The sequence below is a fragment of the Heterodontus francisci genome, unplaced genomic scaffold (genome assembly GCF_036365525.1).
Source record: "Heterodontus francisci isolate sHetFra1 unplaced genomic scaffold, sHetFra1.hap1 HAP1_SCAFFOLD_550, whole genome shotgun sequence".
Classification (NCBI taxonomy): domain Eukaryota; kingdom Metazoa; phylum Chordata; class Chondrichthyes; order Heterodontiformes; family Heterodontidae; genus Heterodontus; species Heterodontus francisci.
This window is the reverse complement of record NW_027140873.1, coordinates 636,221-652,244: the sequence shown is the minus strand read 5'-3', so window position 1 is coordinate 652,244 and position 16,024 is coordinate 636,221. Positions and strand designations below refer to the sequence as shown.

The 16,024-nt window shown below is 44.9% G+C and overlaps 1 protein-coding gene across 1 annotated transcript; it reads left to right on the top strand.

Annotated features, from left to right (window-relative positions):
* Positions 1-2,701: 2,701 nt before the first annotated feature.
* On the top strand, positions 2,702-13,617 carry LOC137361308 (probable G-protein coupled receptor 139). The gene is made up of 2 exons (XM_068026191.1): positions 2,702-2,836; positions 12,302-13,617. Exons 1-2 carry the CDS (start codon positions 2,737-2,739, stop codon positions 13,210-13,212), a joined length of 1,011 nt encoding a protein of 336 aa, XP_067882292.1. The 5' UTR covers positions 2,702-2,736; the 3' UTR covers positions 13,213-13,617.
* Positions 13,618-16,024: the final 2,407 nt, after the last annotated feature.

Below are 16,024 nucleotides of genomic sequence, written 5' to 3'. Positions count from 1 at the left end.
AAAGTACTCGAACTATAGTATTTCCAGTCAATATTTGGAAAGTTAAAGTCCCCCATAACAACTACCCTGTTACTTTCGCCCCTGTCGAGAATCATCTTCGCTATCCTTTCCTCTACATCTCTGGAACTATTCGGAGGTCTATAGAAAACTCCCAACAGGGTGACCTCCTCTCCTGTTTCTAACCTCGGCCCATACTACCTCAGTAGACGAGTCCTCAAATGTCCTTTCTGTCGCTGTAATACTCTCCTTGATTAACAATGCCACACTCCCCCCTTCTATTACTTCACTGGAAAGTTCAAAGTGAAGCTAACTGGATTGGACAACAATAGAAACTAATAAACTGAGCAGAAAGTCGAATCCCCACCACCGGAAAGAGAATCCGGGGGGATGTAGATTTCCAAAGAGATTTTCCTTCAAATGTGTCAGACCCTATTTCAGTATTGTACAACTCCCGATAGCTTCTTAGAACTGAATGGGATCTCTTTTAACATCAGCTGCAACCTTCACAGAATGTAAATTTCAGTGAAACTGTGGATTTCCCAAGCCAGTGTTCATGATGATCTATTTCTACCTGATATTTTAGATTTATTGTATTTCATGAGTTAGTGCATATAGGGTTCCGGTGGTGGGGATTCGACTTTCTGCTCAGTTTATTAGTTTCTATTGTTGTCCAATCCAGTCGCTCTGAACAGGCTCCAGAAGCTGGCCGAGCGCGTCTACCCTGAGGCACAGTGTGGCTTTCGTGCAGAGAGATCGACTATTGACATGCTGTTCTCCCTTCGTCAGATACAGGAGAAATGCCGTGAACAACAGATGCCCCTCTACATTGCTTTCATTGATCTCACCAAAGCCTTTGACCTCGTCAGCAGACGTGGTCTCTTCAGACTACTAGAAAAGATCAGATGTCCACCAAAGCTACTAAGTATCATCACCTCATTCCATGACAATATGAAAGGCACAATTCAACATGGTGGCTCCTCATCAGAGCCCTTTCCTATCCTGAGTGGTGTGAAACAGGGCTGTGTTCTCGCACCCACACTTTTTGGGATTTTCTTCTCCCTGCTGCTTTCACATGCGTTCAAATCCTCTGAAGAAGGAATTTTCCTCCACACAAGATCAGGGGGCAGGTTGTTCAACCTTGCCCGTCTAAGAGCGAAGTCCAAAGTACGGAAAGTCCTCATCAGAGAACTCCTCTTTGCTGACGATGCTGCTTTAACATCTCACACTGAAGAATGCCTGCAGAGTCTCATCGACAGGTTTGCGTCTGCCTGCAATGAATTTGGCCTAACCATCAGCCTCAAGAAAACGAACATCATGGGGCAGGATGTCAGAAATGCTCCATCCATCAATATTGGCGACCACGCTCTGGAAGTGGTTCAAGAGTTCACCTACCTAGGCTCAACTATCACCAGTAACCTGTCTCTAGATGCAGAAATCAACAAGCGCATGGGTAAGGCTTCCACTGCTATGTTCAGACTGGCCAAGAGAGTGTGGGAAAATGGCGCACTGACACGGAACACAAAAGTCCGAGTGTATCAGGCCTGTGTCCTCAGTACCTTGCTCTACGGCAGCGAGGCCTGGACAACGTATGCCAGCCAAGAGCGACGTCTCAATTCATTCCATCTTCGCTGCCTTCGGAGAATACTTGGCATCAGGTGGCAGGACTATATCTCCAACACAGAAGTCCTTGAAGCGACCAACATCCCCAGCTTATACACACTACTGAGTCAGCGGCGCTTGAGATGGCTTGGCCATGTGAGCCGCATGGAAGATGGCAGGATCCCCAAAGACACATTGTACAGCGAGCTCGCCACTGGTATCAGACCCACCGGCCGTCCATGTCTCCGTTATAAAGACGTCTGCAAACGCGACATGAAATCGTGTGACATTGATCACAAGTCGTGGGAGTCAGTTGCCAGCATTCGCCAGAGCTGGCGGGCAGCCATAAAGACAGGGCTAAATTGTGGCGAGTCGAAGAGACTTAGTAGTTGGCAGGAAAAAAGACAGAGGTGCAAGGGGAGAGCCAACTGTGCAACAGCCCCGACAAACAAATTTCTCTGCAGCACCTGTGGAAGAGCCTGTCACTCCAGAATTGGCCTTTTTGCCACTCCAGGCGCTGCTTCACAAACCACTGACCACCTCCAGGCGCGTATCCATTGTCTCTCGAGATAAGGAGGCCCAAAAGAGTGCAAAGCCAGAACTGTTCACAGTCAGAACACATAACTTTCTAATTCAGTTACGGCTCCTCTACCCGCTTGAAAAAACGGATAAGTTTCCATCGCCGAGCTGGTGTAAAACCTTAAAATCAGTTTGAGAATTCACATGGTGGGTGCATCGACAAAGATGAACCGATTCACATAACAACAGAAACCAAAGCTGCTTTTGTTTAACGCACAGAAGTGATGCAGTCAGGGCCAGGCATTCAGTATGTTGCTAGATAGAAATGCGGACAAAATGTAATTCCGATTTTGGGCTGTTTCTTTAAAAACAAACAATTACAATGTCTGTTTGCGTAAAACGAGAGCAGCCCAAATCTGCAGTATTTTGCTTTTATTACAGTGAAGGGAGTTGGCTGCTTGTTCAAATGACTGGAAGTAATGTCAATGCTCCCCTGCTTCAGGATCTCACGGGAGGTGTCTCTCAATTATAAATATGGGATTTCTCTTCATCTCTCATCCCACAGTTAGTTGGAGTTCCGTGTCCAGCGGCAAGAGTCACCATCACTTCTCAGACAGAATGAGAGTTCCATTGAGCTTTTATCCATTTAAAATGTTACCACCAATGTTCCAGACAGTAATGATTTACTATCCGATTATAGCAGCAATTGGAATCCCAGGTAAGTGATTATATTCAGTCACTAAATGTATAAAGCAGAGGTTAACTGTATTCCTGCTCTTATCTCGGTAACTGTTCCTTTTCACTGTTTTTTATTCTCACGCCAATCCAAAAGCAGAACCACATTCTTTGTATTTTCCACTCTCCTCTACTCATTACAGATTATTTGTTGACGTTAAAATGTTCTTTTAAATCTCCATCAAAGCCTGCAGCTTATTTTCTTCATTTAACATCTTCAAACTGGTTCCGTCTGAACTGAGAATGCGTTCAGTGCGTGATAAAACGGATTATTTCAGTTTAATTTTTCCGTTGCCCAACAGACTCACTCTCCTCTCCTTCATTCCAGTAACAGTCAGTAATATCTGACAAGCAATAACTTTTACTCTTCCTTCACTGTTTTATAAAATGCCCCAGTTTCTCCCCCTCTGATTTCTGCTGGGGACAGATCTGCTGACAGATATATACTTGTGAGTACGGACAGTCAGCACCGGGATTTGTTCAGTCCCATTATTCAGATATTCTCACTGTTCTCAGTCTGTTTCTATAATGTGTTGGATCTTATTCCTGATGATCACAATCCACTCCGAGTGTGGATTTGTTCTCCGTGAAGGAACACAGACTCTCCCTCTGATCTTCTCTCCTGTCCGGTTACCAGCCTGTTCTCAGTTACCTCTTCTCCCACCGAGCGGGTATTCTGTTCCTTTCAGCCGGTGGGAGGCAGCTGGTTTCTGTCCCAGACCTTCCTGCAGGTGGGGCAGGGAATTCAACACAGTGAAAGAGTGATTTAAACACTGCAGCGGGACTCTGTGAAACGGTCCTGCGTTGCCCCAGTTGAGAAACTCGTTTCAGCTTTCACCATCCGGATTTGACCAATCTCACGCTCGCAGTTTGATACAAAAACGCTGCACTCTGAGCATGTCCGTCCACCCAGTCAAATCACTGGTCCTCTCAAATATCATGTAATTTAACTCCAGATTCTTGTACATAGAAGATATCCTAATCAGATTTCCACACCCTGTCCCCCTAAACCTTCACCACCTCTTCCTCCATCCACCTGTTCAATCTACTCTGTATCTGGATATAGTTTCTGCCTCAACCCCTAATCCTGGAACTGAACTGCACCGTTTCCCAACTCTCTTTGTGAAGACATTTCTCCTGTTTTCTGTTCCAAATATCTTCCATTTAATCTTTCAGCTCTGCTGCCTCCCGCTGCAGTGTTGCAGTCACTCTTTCGCTGCATTGAATTCCCTGCCCCACCTGCAGGAAGGTCTGGGACAGAAACCAGCTGCCTCCCACCGGCTGAAGGGAACAGAGTATCCGCTCGGTGGGAGAAGAGGTAACTGAGAACAGGCTGGTAACCGGACAGGAGAGAAGATCAGAGGGAGAGTCTGTGTTCCTTCACGGAGCACAAATCCACACTCGGAGTGGATTGTTATCATCAGGAATAAGATCCAACACATTGTGGAAACAGACCGAGAACAGTGAGAATATCTGAATAATGGGACTGAACAAATCCCGGTGTTCACTGTCTCATTTTTTCGAAACCATGTTCTTCCATCCACCTTCTCCCACTCTTCCATAACTTTAAACACTTCCATTATATCGCCCTGTAATCTATGTCGCTGTTACTTTCTTCTCCCTCACATTTACAGTTTAATGTGACAGAGCCCAGTGTGTGAAAATGGTGCAGTTTAACCCTTACTGTACCACGGACTCAAATTCCCCACTTGAGGTGTGAAAGTAAAATCTCACAATCAGTGGAACGAGTCCCCATCTCCAGAGGACACTGAACCTTTACAGATTTATTTTTGAAGAAATGTGACCGACATTAAACTCCAATGCTCCGGCTGTTGTTTTTTGAAATTCTGCTGAGCCTATTTAAAGATGTTACACAGGAAGAGAAGAGTGAAGTGAGTTGTCTCACTGTCTCACTGACTCTCACTAACCTCAGGGCCAATGCAGCCCAATGCTCCCATTGGAAGATTCACTCCTGTATTTCGAAGGGTTTCTCTGAATGTATCCGCTCACGGGGTCAGTTAGATCTCGGTGTCCCGCAGCAATATTCATAATTATTTCTCATAGATAAATGAAGTTTAATTTATTGTGCATCCATTTGACCAAGCGATTCTTTGTGTTCCTGGTTACGGATTCTAAACTTATTTATTTTATGCAGGGTTTAACTGTATCACCGCTCGTTTTGCGTATTCTTCAAATTGCTGTGTTTCTTCTGAAGTATTTGTTTTGCTGTTTCTAATTCAAGATCAGAGTTTAACTATATATCACGTCAGTAGATATCACGTCTATTACAGTAGAGAAAGAAAATGTTGTCGAGGAGAATACTGAGATACAGACTACTCGGCTAGATGGGATTGAGGTTCACAAGGAGGAGGTGTTAGCAATTTTGGAAAGTGTGAAAATAGATAAGTCCCCTGGGCCAGATGGGATTTATCCTAGGATTCTCTGGGAAGCCAGGGAGGAGATTGCAGAGCCTTTGTCCTTGATCTTTATGTCGTCATTGTCGACAGGAATAGTGCTGGAAGACTGGAGGATAGCAAATGTTGTCCCCTTGTTCAAGAAGGGGAGTAGAGACAGCCCTGGTGATTATAGACCTGTGAGCCTTACTTTGGTTGTGGGTAAAATGTTGGAAAAGGTTATAAGAGATAGGATTTATAATCATCTTGAAAAGAATAAGTTCATTAGCGATAGTCAGCACGGTTTTGTGAAGGGTAGGTCGTGCCTCACAAACCTTATTGAGTTTTTCGAGAAGGTGACCAAACAGGTGGATGAGGGTAAAGCCGTGGATGTGGTGTATATGGATTTCAGTAAGGCGTTTGATAAGGTTCCCCACGGTAGGCTATTGCAGAAAATACGGAAGTATGGGATTGAAGGTGATTTAGTGCTTTGGTTCAGAAATTGGCTAGCTGAAAGAAGACAGAGGGTGGTGGTTGATGGCAAATGTTCATCCTGGAGTTTAGTTACTAGTGGTGTACCGCAAGGATCTGTTTTGGGGCCACTGCTGTTTGTCATTTTTATAAATGACCTGGAAGAGGGTGTAGAAGGGTGGGTTAGTAAATTTGCGGATGACACGAAGGTCGGTGGAGTTGTGGATAGGGCCGAAGGATGTTATAGGTTACAGAGGGACATAGATAGGCTGCAGAGCTGGGCTGAGAGATGGCAAATGGAGTTTAATGCGGAAAAGTGCGAGGTGATTCACTTTGGAAGGAGTAACAGGAATGCAGAATACTGGGCTAATGGGAAGATTCTTGGTAGTGTAGATGAGCAGAGAGATCTTGGTGTCCAGGTACATAAATCCCTGAAAGTTGCCCCCCAGGTTAATAGGGCTGTTAAGAAGGCATATGGTGTGTTAGCTTTTATTAGTAGGGGGATCGAGTTTCGGAGCCACAAGGTCATGCTGCAGCTGTACAGAACTCTGGTGCGGCCGCACCTGGAGTGTTGCGTGCAGTTCTGGTCACCGCATTATAGGAAGGATGTGGAAGCTTTGGAAAGGGTGCAGAGGAGATTTACTGGGATGTTGCCTGGTATGGAGGGAAGGTCCTACGAGGAAAGGCTGAGGGACTTGAGGTTGTTTTCGTTGGAGAGAAGGAGGAGGAGAGGTGACTTAATAGAGACATATAAGATAATCAGAGGGTTAGATAGGGTGGATAGTGAGAGTCTTTTTCCTCGGATGGTGATGGTAAACACGAGGGGACATAGCTTTAAGTTGAGGGGTGATAGATATAGGACAGATGTCAGAGGTAGTTTCTTTACTCAGAGAGTAGTAGGGGCGTGGAACGCCCTGCCTGCAACAGTAGTAGACTCGCCAACTTTAAGGGCATTTAAGTGATCATTGGATAGACATATGGATGAAAATGGAATAGTGTAGGTCAGATGGTTTCACAGGTCGGCGCAACATCGAGGGCCGAAGGGCCTGTACTGCGCTGTAATGTTTTATGTTCTATGTTCTATGTTCCTCCCATTCCGCCACTTTCTGCATATGATCTGCTTACTGGGATCATAATATGCTTATAATATCCCGCAAAATCTCCTCTCTACACTGTCAGCCTCGCTACCTCGCTGTATTTTAAGAAACTCCTTAAAAACTACTACTTTGACCAAGTTTTTGGTATTTTTTTTACTTCTTTCATGGATATGGACATCGCTGGCATCATTACCCATCCCTCATTGCCCTTGACAACTGAATGGCTTCCTAGGTCACTTCAGAGGGCAGTTAAGAGTCAACCACATTGCTGTGGGTCTGAAGTCACATGTAGGCCAGATCACATCAGGAAAGCAGATTTTCTTCCCTGTAGGACATGAGTGAACCACATGGGTTTGACAACAATCAATGATAGTTTCATAGCACCATTACTTAGACTAACTTTCAATTCAAGATTTGTTAATTAATAGAATTTGTGTTCTACCAGCTGTTGTGATAGGATTTGAACCCGCATCTAGGGCATCAGCCTGGGTATCTACATTACTAGTTCAGTGACATGACTACTGTACCACTGTCTCCCCATCTGACCTCATATCTCTTTATGTGGTTCTGTGTCACAGTCTGCTTCATAATGCTCCTGTGAAGCACTTTGGCACATTTAGTTACCATAAACGCGCGCTATGAACAGAAGTTTTGTTGTAGAAAACCCCAAATTGTTATCTTCATGCAATGTCATCTTGTGCACGTGTATTAACTATTATCTAAATGGTGAAAGGTTGCAAAGCTGTAAGATGTAGAGGGATCTGGGTGTCCTAATGCATGAATCACAAAAGGTTAGTATGCATGTACAGCAAATCATTAGGAAAGCAAATGGAATGTTACCGTTTATTGCGAGGGAAATTGAATACAAAGATAAGGAGGTAATGATTCAGTTATACATGTCATTGGTGAGACCACATCTGGAATACTGTGTACATTATTTGTCTCCTTTTTTGAGGAAGGATGTAAGTGCGTTGGAAGCAGTTCGGAGCCGGTTTCCTAGACTAATGGAGTGGGCAGGTCGTCTTCTGAGGAAAGCTTGGACAGTTTAGGCTTGTATCTGCTGGAGTTTAGAAGAGTAACAGGCAGCTTGATTGAAACATAAACCCTGAGGGGTCTTGACAGGGTGAATGTGGAAAGAATGTTTCCTCTTGTGGGAGAATCTAGAACTTGGGATCACTGTTTAAAAATAAGTGGTCATCCATTTAAGACAAAGATGAGGATTTTATTTTTCCATCACAGGGTAGTGAGTCTTTGGAAATCTCTTCCTCCAAATATGGTGGAAGCAGAATCTTTGAATATTTTTAAGGCAGAGGTAGATTGATTCTTAAGCTGATAAGCAAGGGGTGAAAGATTATCGGGGATAAAAACAAGAAATGCTGGAACCATTCAGCAGGTCTGGCAGCATCTGTGAAAAGAGAAGCAGAGTTAACGTTTTGGGTCAGTGACCCTTCTTCGGAACCGGTTGCGAGCTGGGAGACAGAGATCGGTGATGCATGTTAATGTAATGTTACTTTCCTTTATCTTTCGGATGTATGAATGATAAACTGTGCATGAGATGCAGTTGTACAGAGTCTTGGTCAGACCCCCGCTGGAGTACTGCATTCAGTGGGGCAGCGCCCCACTGGGAAGACGTATTGGCGTTGGGGCGGGGGTGGCCTGGGGGTTTCAGCCCAGATTCAACAGACTGATACCAGGGCTGAAAGGATCAAATTCAGAGGACAGGATCCATAAACTTAGCCCGTGTTCCCTTGTGTTCGGAATTTTGATGGGTGACACAGTCCAAGTATTTAAATTGATAATATGATTTGAAGGGTAGATGGAAGTAAACTGTTTCCTGGCGCCGTGTAATCGAAAACAAGGGAAAATAATCTTAAAATTAGAATTATGCCATTTAAGAATGAAAGCAGAATTTTTCACGGAAGGAATAGCGGAAATCTGGAGTTCGTTCTCTTTAAAGCCTGTTACTGCTTGCTCAATTACATTTTAAAGACTGAGATTGATAGATTTTTAAGGTAAGAATATAAAGGACGATGGAAACAAGACATGAATGGAGTTAAGGCACAGATTAGCCAGGGTCTAATGGAGTGTTGGGAAAGGCTTGTGGGGCTGAATAACCTCCTCTTGTGTTCTTATATTCCTCTGCGTTAATCACCAGATCATCAGAACTTCTGAAATGAGTGAAACATTAATCGCAAGACTGGAATCAGTGTAACTGAAACCTCTATCGGGACAAATGGTTTCTGATGTTATTCTTACTGAGTTTCGAGTTCCCAGTAAGTCTCTCTGAAGTATTACTGATGGTCTAAATCCATCTCTCCCTCGATGAATGCTCTCTCTGTTCATTTACTCTGTTCGTTTTGAAGTGATTATTTTGCTAATTTCAGGTCTGTTACGGAAATTACGAGAATATCATGCACTGCCGTTCCTCCATCTTCCATTTGGGATATATTTATTGATAGGACAACGTTCTTTCAAACTCCAGCTAACACACCAATGGTTTTCTACATTAATAGTCTCGGGCTGTTACGGTTTTATTTCAGAATGTGAACAGCATTCACAGAATGGGATATGATGAGATTATGAAGTAGTTCCAGTTAATCTGCAGCAGCGACACGGGCCTTTGCTGAATGTTCTCCTGTGGACATTCTCTGGTCACTTTATCTCCATCGCTCTTCACTGCAACAGCCGTGGTTCAGTGGTTCCCCTCTCCTCTCTGAGTCAGGAGGATGTGGTTTCGAGACCCTTTTGAAACTCCAGGTTGATAGTTCAGTGAAGTACTAATGCCATGCTGCACAGTTGAATAACAGACACTCCTAGGCTGTTTTATATGAACCTCAAATTCACAAACTCTGTAGCTTCCAAATCAGTATTTTTTGACTCACAATTTGCGCCACCGGATGTGATGTCTTTCCTATCGTACTCTTTCGAACAAAGTACTCCTAAACGAATATCACGAAACAGATTATTATTTTGTGGGGCTTTGTGTGCAAATTCACATTTAATTGTGCACTCGGAAGTCAAAGTGACCACCTCCCGACAGAAGGTGAAGGCCCATATTGACACTGTGTGTGAAACTTACCAGAGCTAGGTATTACTGCGAAGTTCAAGGAACTCTGTGCTGAGGTCGCTGGTAACATTGTTGTATTGCCAATTATTTCCTGAAACCACACTGGTCAAACATCATATTCAAAGCTTCAATCGTGCACCAACTTCAGTAAAGATGTATCCTCGCTAAACTGTATGATAATTTTGTATGTCAGTTGAAAAATACATTATAATGTTTATATTTCGGATATGACACGAACAATGAACGCTGAGGCTGAAGGAATCGAGAGTTGGGAAACGATAAGCATTAAGGAACAGTTATAATGACATTTTTAGATTTAACAGGCGACATTGGTGGTTGGATTCTGTGAGCGATGGACATTGTTTGCTTTGTTTCCAGTCATTGCATAACATTTACAAACAGAAACAAGTATAAATGATTGTAATCGTTTTATAATTAGATTCATTGTTAATTCAGAGTCACGACTCCTTAAACTGTCACTCTAAGTAAGACGGGGACTATAATGAATAAATCATTGAATAACTGGTACAATTGTTAAATCAATGACTATTTGAATAACGAACAGGTGGCATGATTGATCAATGTTTATGGCAGAATATTTTAGATAAATAAGTTACGAACGAAACTAAAACGTATTGGGAGCAGTCTCACCACACGGACTGCAACGGTTCAAGAAAATGCCTCACCTCCATCTCTCGCAGTGACTGGGAAGCAACACACCATCTCTGATTCCGGATTACTACAGTCATTTTTCTTAGAACTTTCCCACGACATTTCTGTGTCAAAGGTACCCGTCCCACTCACTCCTCACCCAACCACACACACACAAACACTGAATTAAATTAAGCTTATACACTCTGAAACGCCTGTGATAGAATTTACACCGAAGAGTTTATTATCAAAGTCAGTTCTAGAGGAATACAGTTAATTATTTCGACACCAGCTGCTCAGGATGTCTCTTCAGTGCAGAAATGTCTCTGGTACATGTTGTATTCTCTCTCTCTCTCACTTTCCGGCTTACCCTCTTTCTATATCAAATTGTTAAACTGTTGAAGGACACAATATCCTGCAGATCCCAAGGATCCCAGTCAAACTATTCGGAGTATCTCTTATATTGTTGATTGTTTGTTCTGGAGCTCAGGTTTATATATTGCCCCGATCCTCTGGGATGGACTTCAGGACAGTCTTTCACACCAGGGAGATGGATTCTCAATATTGCTGATGTACCGGTTTAATATTACAGAGCGATTCGGCCAATTCAGAGGGAACACCTTCTTACTCATTATCTCTGAAGGTGACTCTCGGTAGGTATCTGGTTTTACCTGAAACCTCTGGTCTCACTTGCACTGATCTTTGCAGCCATCCTGGTATCGCCACCACCATCTCCCTCTGAGGTTTCCTGCAATATCAGAGGTGACAACATCCTGGTCTGGATTGTCGTCCTTCTTCTATCGTCTACTTTGGAAAGTTCTTCTGTTCCGAGGATCAACGGATGAAATATTGTTGTGTTGCTGCTCACATCTCAACTTCACTTTGCGGCCATTGTTGGATTTTATTCAGATGGGATTGTGTTGTTTAAATCGCCGATGAATTTCCAGAGAGGGGAAATCGGCTGAACATCTGAAATGTTCATCCGGTGGTTTGTAAACAGAAACTTCTGTTATTTGGTCGAGTTGATCCACAGCAATTCACCATGTAATATGTTGTTTGGCAGCTGTTTTTCACCGGTCTTTACTCATTACCGCTAGTCTGAAACTATAACCTGGCAACTCTAGGCCATTTCCCTCACCAGGTATCTACTCTCCTCTGCTGTTCACGGATCCAAACCCCGCCGTTTAATCTAATTTCTTGGCAGTCCTCGTTTAGCATTTACCACATTTTGGGCCGGTTTCATTCTCACGATTCCCTACTAGATCATTTATCTTCCAATTTATTATTGACCATTTATTACTTATTTTCAATTAATTTTTTTATGTTTTCTTTTGATTAGTTCATTTGTTCTTTCACTGGACTGTTACTTCTTGCAATTATTTATAGTTTATTATCTCACTGTTAACTTACTTGTAGCAGTTCAATGGGTGGAAATTTACCCAGAACTCTTCCGTTTTCCACTGCACGTCCGATGATGTTACAGTGGAACGGGAGCAGCTCTGAGCAAATTCCACACAAAGTCTACTTGGTTCGTTCTATGTTATTTGCTAAAGGTATCTCTTTAAATTTATTTACTCCACACTGTATACATTACATTGCAATTTCATATCAAAATCTTTTCAATTACACAGTTCCAGCAGCAGTAAACTCCAGTTCCCATCCCATGATCCTGCAGTAAAGGACATTTCATACTAAACACTGTGGACCTGAATCATTCCTTGTATCCTGATGGATGATCCTTTTTTTTCCTGTTCGTTTGTGTTTTGCAGTAAATGTGATGACGATTGTGATCCTGTCCCGGGGAAAGTGCGGTCTCTCCAGATGTATCACTCACTACCTGGTCGCCATGGCAGCAGCGGATCTATTGGTCACTATCACTGACGTGGTGTTAAATCGGATTAATGATTATTATTTCCCGACTACCTTCCTGTTTCTCACCCCTGTGTGCTCTTTCCACACCGTCCTGGTTCGTGCAGCCACTGATATTTCTGTCTGGTTAACAGTCGCTTTCACTTTTGATCGTTTTGTTACTATTTGTTGCCAGAAGCTGAGGACTAAATATTGCACCGAGAAAACGGCAGCTGTAGTTATAGGAACTGTGTGTCTGCTGTTCTGTTTGAAAAACATTCCCTGGTACTTTACATTTGAACCCTACATTACAATCGACAACATACCCTGGGGCTGCCATCAAAAGCTGCAGTATTACACATTAACTGCATGGATAGCATTTAGCTGGATTGACCGCTGTCTCACCCCACTGCTCCCAACATTCCTGATATTACTGCTCAATGCTCTGACCATTGGACACATTTTAGTGGCCAGTAGAGTCCGCAGGAGGTTGAGGGGCACCAGGAATGCCGTGGATCACAGTGATCCGGAGATGGAGAGCAGAAGAAAATCTATCATTTTACTGTTCGCTATATCCGGAAACTTCATACTGTTATGGATGACGTATGTGATAGTTTTCCTATTAATCCAAATTACAAACCAATATTATTTAACAGACTTCAATGACCCGATGATGATCGCAGACTATACCAGCTACATGCTCCTGCTTTTGAGCTGCTGCACAAACACGTGTATTTATGCAGTGATCCAGACTAAATTCAGAGAGGAGCTGAAGAATGGGATGAAATATCCACTGAGGATAATACTTACATTATTGAAACAAAGAAAATAACAGAGGAATTACCAGAATTGAAGCTGAATCACATCTCATATCATATCCTGTGTTCTTTGTGTCTTCTGCTGACTCCATCTCTGGCCCACTCTGCTCCAGTTATAATGTTGGACAATATCAGACAAAGACTGTGTTTTTCAATGTAGGAGTCTGTGACCGAGGTAGAAACGGTGACATTATCCAGATGATAATAGAGGTTTTTGTTTTCTCTTTGTTTTCTCAATGAAATTGATCCGGATGAAACTGACGAGCACAGCTGCCGATACTTCAATCTCCGATCCTGCTGTCTTCACAGTCCAGAGTGTCTGCAGCCACGGCATGCGGTAAGTCCATTGAGGTGAAGAAGGAGCTGCGGGACCCGAGAGAAGTCCTGAGAAAAGGTGCCCCGAACACCCAAAAAATCCACGAACGCCCCCCCCCCCCAACCCCCCGGCCGCAACTTCAAAGCGCCCGCGGGAGATGGCTCGGAGAGCATCTGCAGCGCACTGTCGGCAATGCTGCATGCCTTTATTTAAACCACTGCAAAAAAAAAACCCTTAGCAAATGTAATCGCCTCTAAGTCTGCTTCACCTCCCGAAGGACGTGGATGAGCTTTCCGGACGTCGATGGTGGGCACTGAGGAAATGGCTTATTACCTGCACCAGCTTCCCCCCCACTCCCACCCCTTTACCCCCCTTCCACCCCCCCACCCCCGTCCCCTTCCCTGCTCCACCCTCTCAGCTCACCCCCTCACAACCCCCGTCCCAGCCCGCCCCCCCTCGCACCATCTTCACCCCGCACCCCCTTCCCCTGCAACCCCCCCACCCCCTCCCTCTACCCCTCCCCCTTGCATCCCCTCCTCCCACCGGCACCATCCTACACCTGTGTAGGGGCCCCAACAACCCCACTGCCTTGTGGGCGTCTCGGGAGGGACCAAGGCTAAGGGAGTAAACCCTAACAGAAAATCCGGAGCGGAACCCCGTAGGCGGTCATGTGTCACCTTTGGCATGTTTCCGGCAGTTCCTGCAGCCATACTGGTGCCAAACGTCGTGTCCTGCACTCCTTTGGACCCCACCAGAAAGGCCGAGAGGGGGGTTTTGACGACTGGGCAACTCTCAACCTCCATAAATTTGCCCAGGCATGCGCCATGGAGAGGTCACTCCATAGTTGCCTCACAGCGACTAAAACAACACGGAAGGCAGCAGTTATGGGTTATAAGTCCAGATAAATTGGCGTAGAAACTGGGCGCCACGGGTTGCCTTTGTCGGTGGGAGAGGTCATTGCACCTCACTGGACAGCTACCGCCCGCCTCAAACCGGGCAGCCCCCGGTCAATAAGGTTCTGTCCCGCCACAGTCTGCCTGCTTCAATGGGTGCTTGGAGTTCAGGGTCATTGCCCGAAAGGTGGACTGATACACCGCACCAAACAACATGAAAAAAGGAAAGAAGGTACCAGCCCTTTGCTTTGCAAGCTGGAACGTCAGAACTATGTGTCCTGGCCTGCCAGAAGACCTTACACAAATCAACGATTCTCGGAAGACCGCCATCATTAACAACGAGCTCAGTAGATTCAATGTGGACATTGCAGCACTTCAGGAGACTCACCTCCCGCGAGTGGCTCTCTAGCAGAGCAAGACTACACCTTCTTCTGGCAGGGCAGGGATCCTGAAGAACCAAGACAGCATGGAGTGGGCTTCGCCATCAGAAACTCCTTGCTCAGCATGATAGAGCCTCCCTCAAATGGCTCGGAACGCATACTGTCCATCCGACTGCTCACCACCTCTGGTCCAGTACACCTACTCAGCATCTATGCTCCAACACTCTGCTCCCCACCTGAAGCTAAAGACCAGTTCTATGAACAACTCCATAACATCATTAGCAGCATCCCCAACACCGAACACCTATTCCTGCTGGGGGACTTTAATGCCAGGGTTGGGGCCGACCATGACTCATGGCCCTCCTGCCTTGGGCGCTATGGCGTTGGAAGGATGAATGAGAACGGGCAGAGACTGCTTGAGTTATGTACCTATCATAACCTCTGCATCACCAACTCGTTCTTTCACACTAAACCCTGTCACCAGGTTTCATGGAGGCACCCAAGATCACGTCGTTGGCACCAGCTAGACCTCATTGTCACAAGGCGAGCCGCCTTAAACAGTGTTCAAATCACACGCAGCTTCCACAGTGTGGACTGCGACACCGACCACTCCCTGGTGTGCAGCAAGGTTAGACTCAGACCAAAGAAGTTGCATCATTCCAAGCAGAAGGGCCACCCGCGCATCAACACGAGCAGAATTTCTCACCCACAGCTGTTACAAAAATTTCTAAATTCACTTGTAACAGCCCTTCAAAACACTCCCACAGGGGATGCTGAGACCAAGTGGGCCCACATCAGAGACGCCATCTATGAGTCAGCTTTGACCACCTAAGGCAAAAGTGCGAAGAGAAATGCAGACTGGTTTCAATCTCATAATGAAGAGCTGGAACCTGTCATAGCCGCTAAGCGCATTGCACTGTTGAACTACAAGAAAGCCCCCAGCGATTTAACATCCGCAGCACTTAAAGCAGCCAGAAGTACTGCACAAAGAACAGCTAGGCGTTGCGCAAACGACTACTGGCAACACCTATGCAGTCATATTCAGCTGGCCTCAGACACCGGAAACATCAGAGGAATGTATGATGGCATGAAGAGAGCTCTTGGGCCAACCATCAAGAAGATCGCCCCCCCTCAAATCTAAATCGGGGGACATAATCACTGACCAACGCAAACAGATGGACCGCTGGGTTGAGCACTACCTAGAACTGTACTCCAGGGAGAATGCTGTCACTGAGAC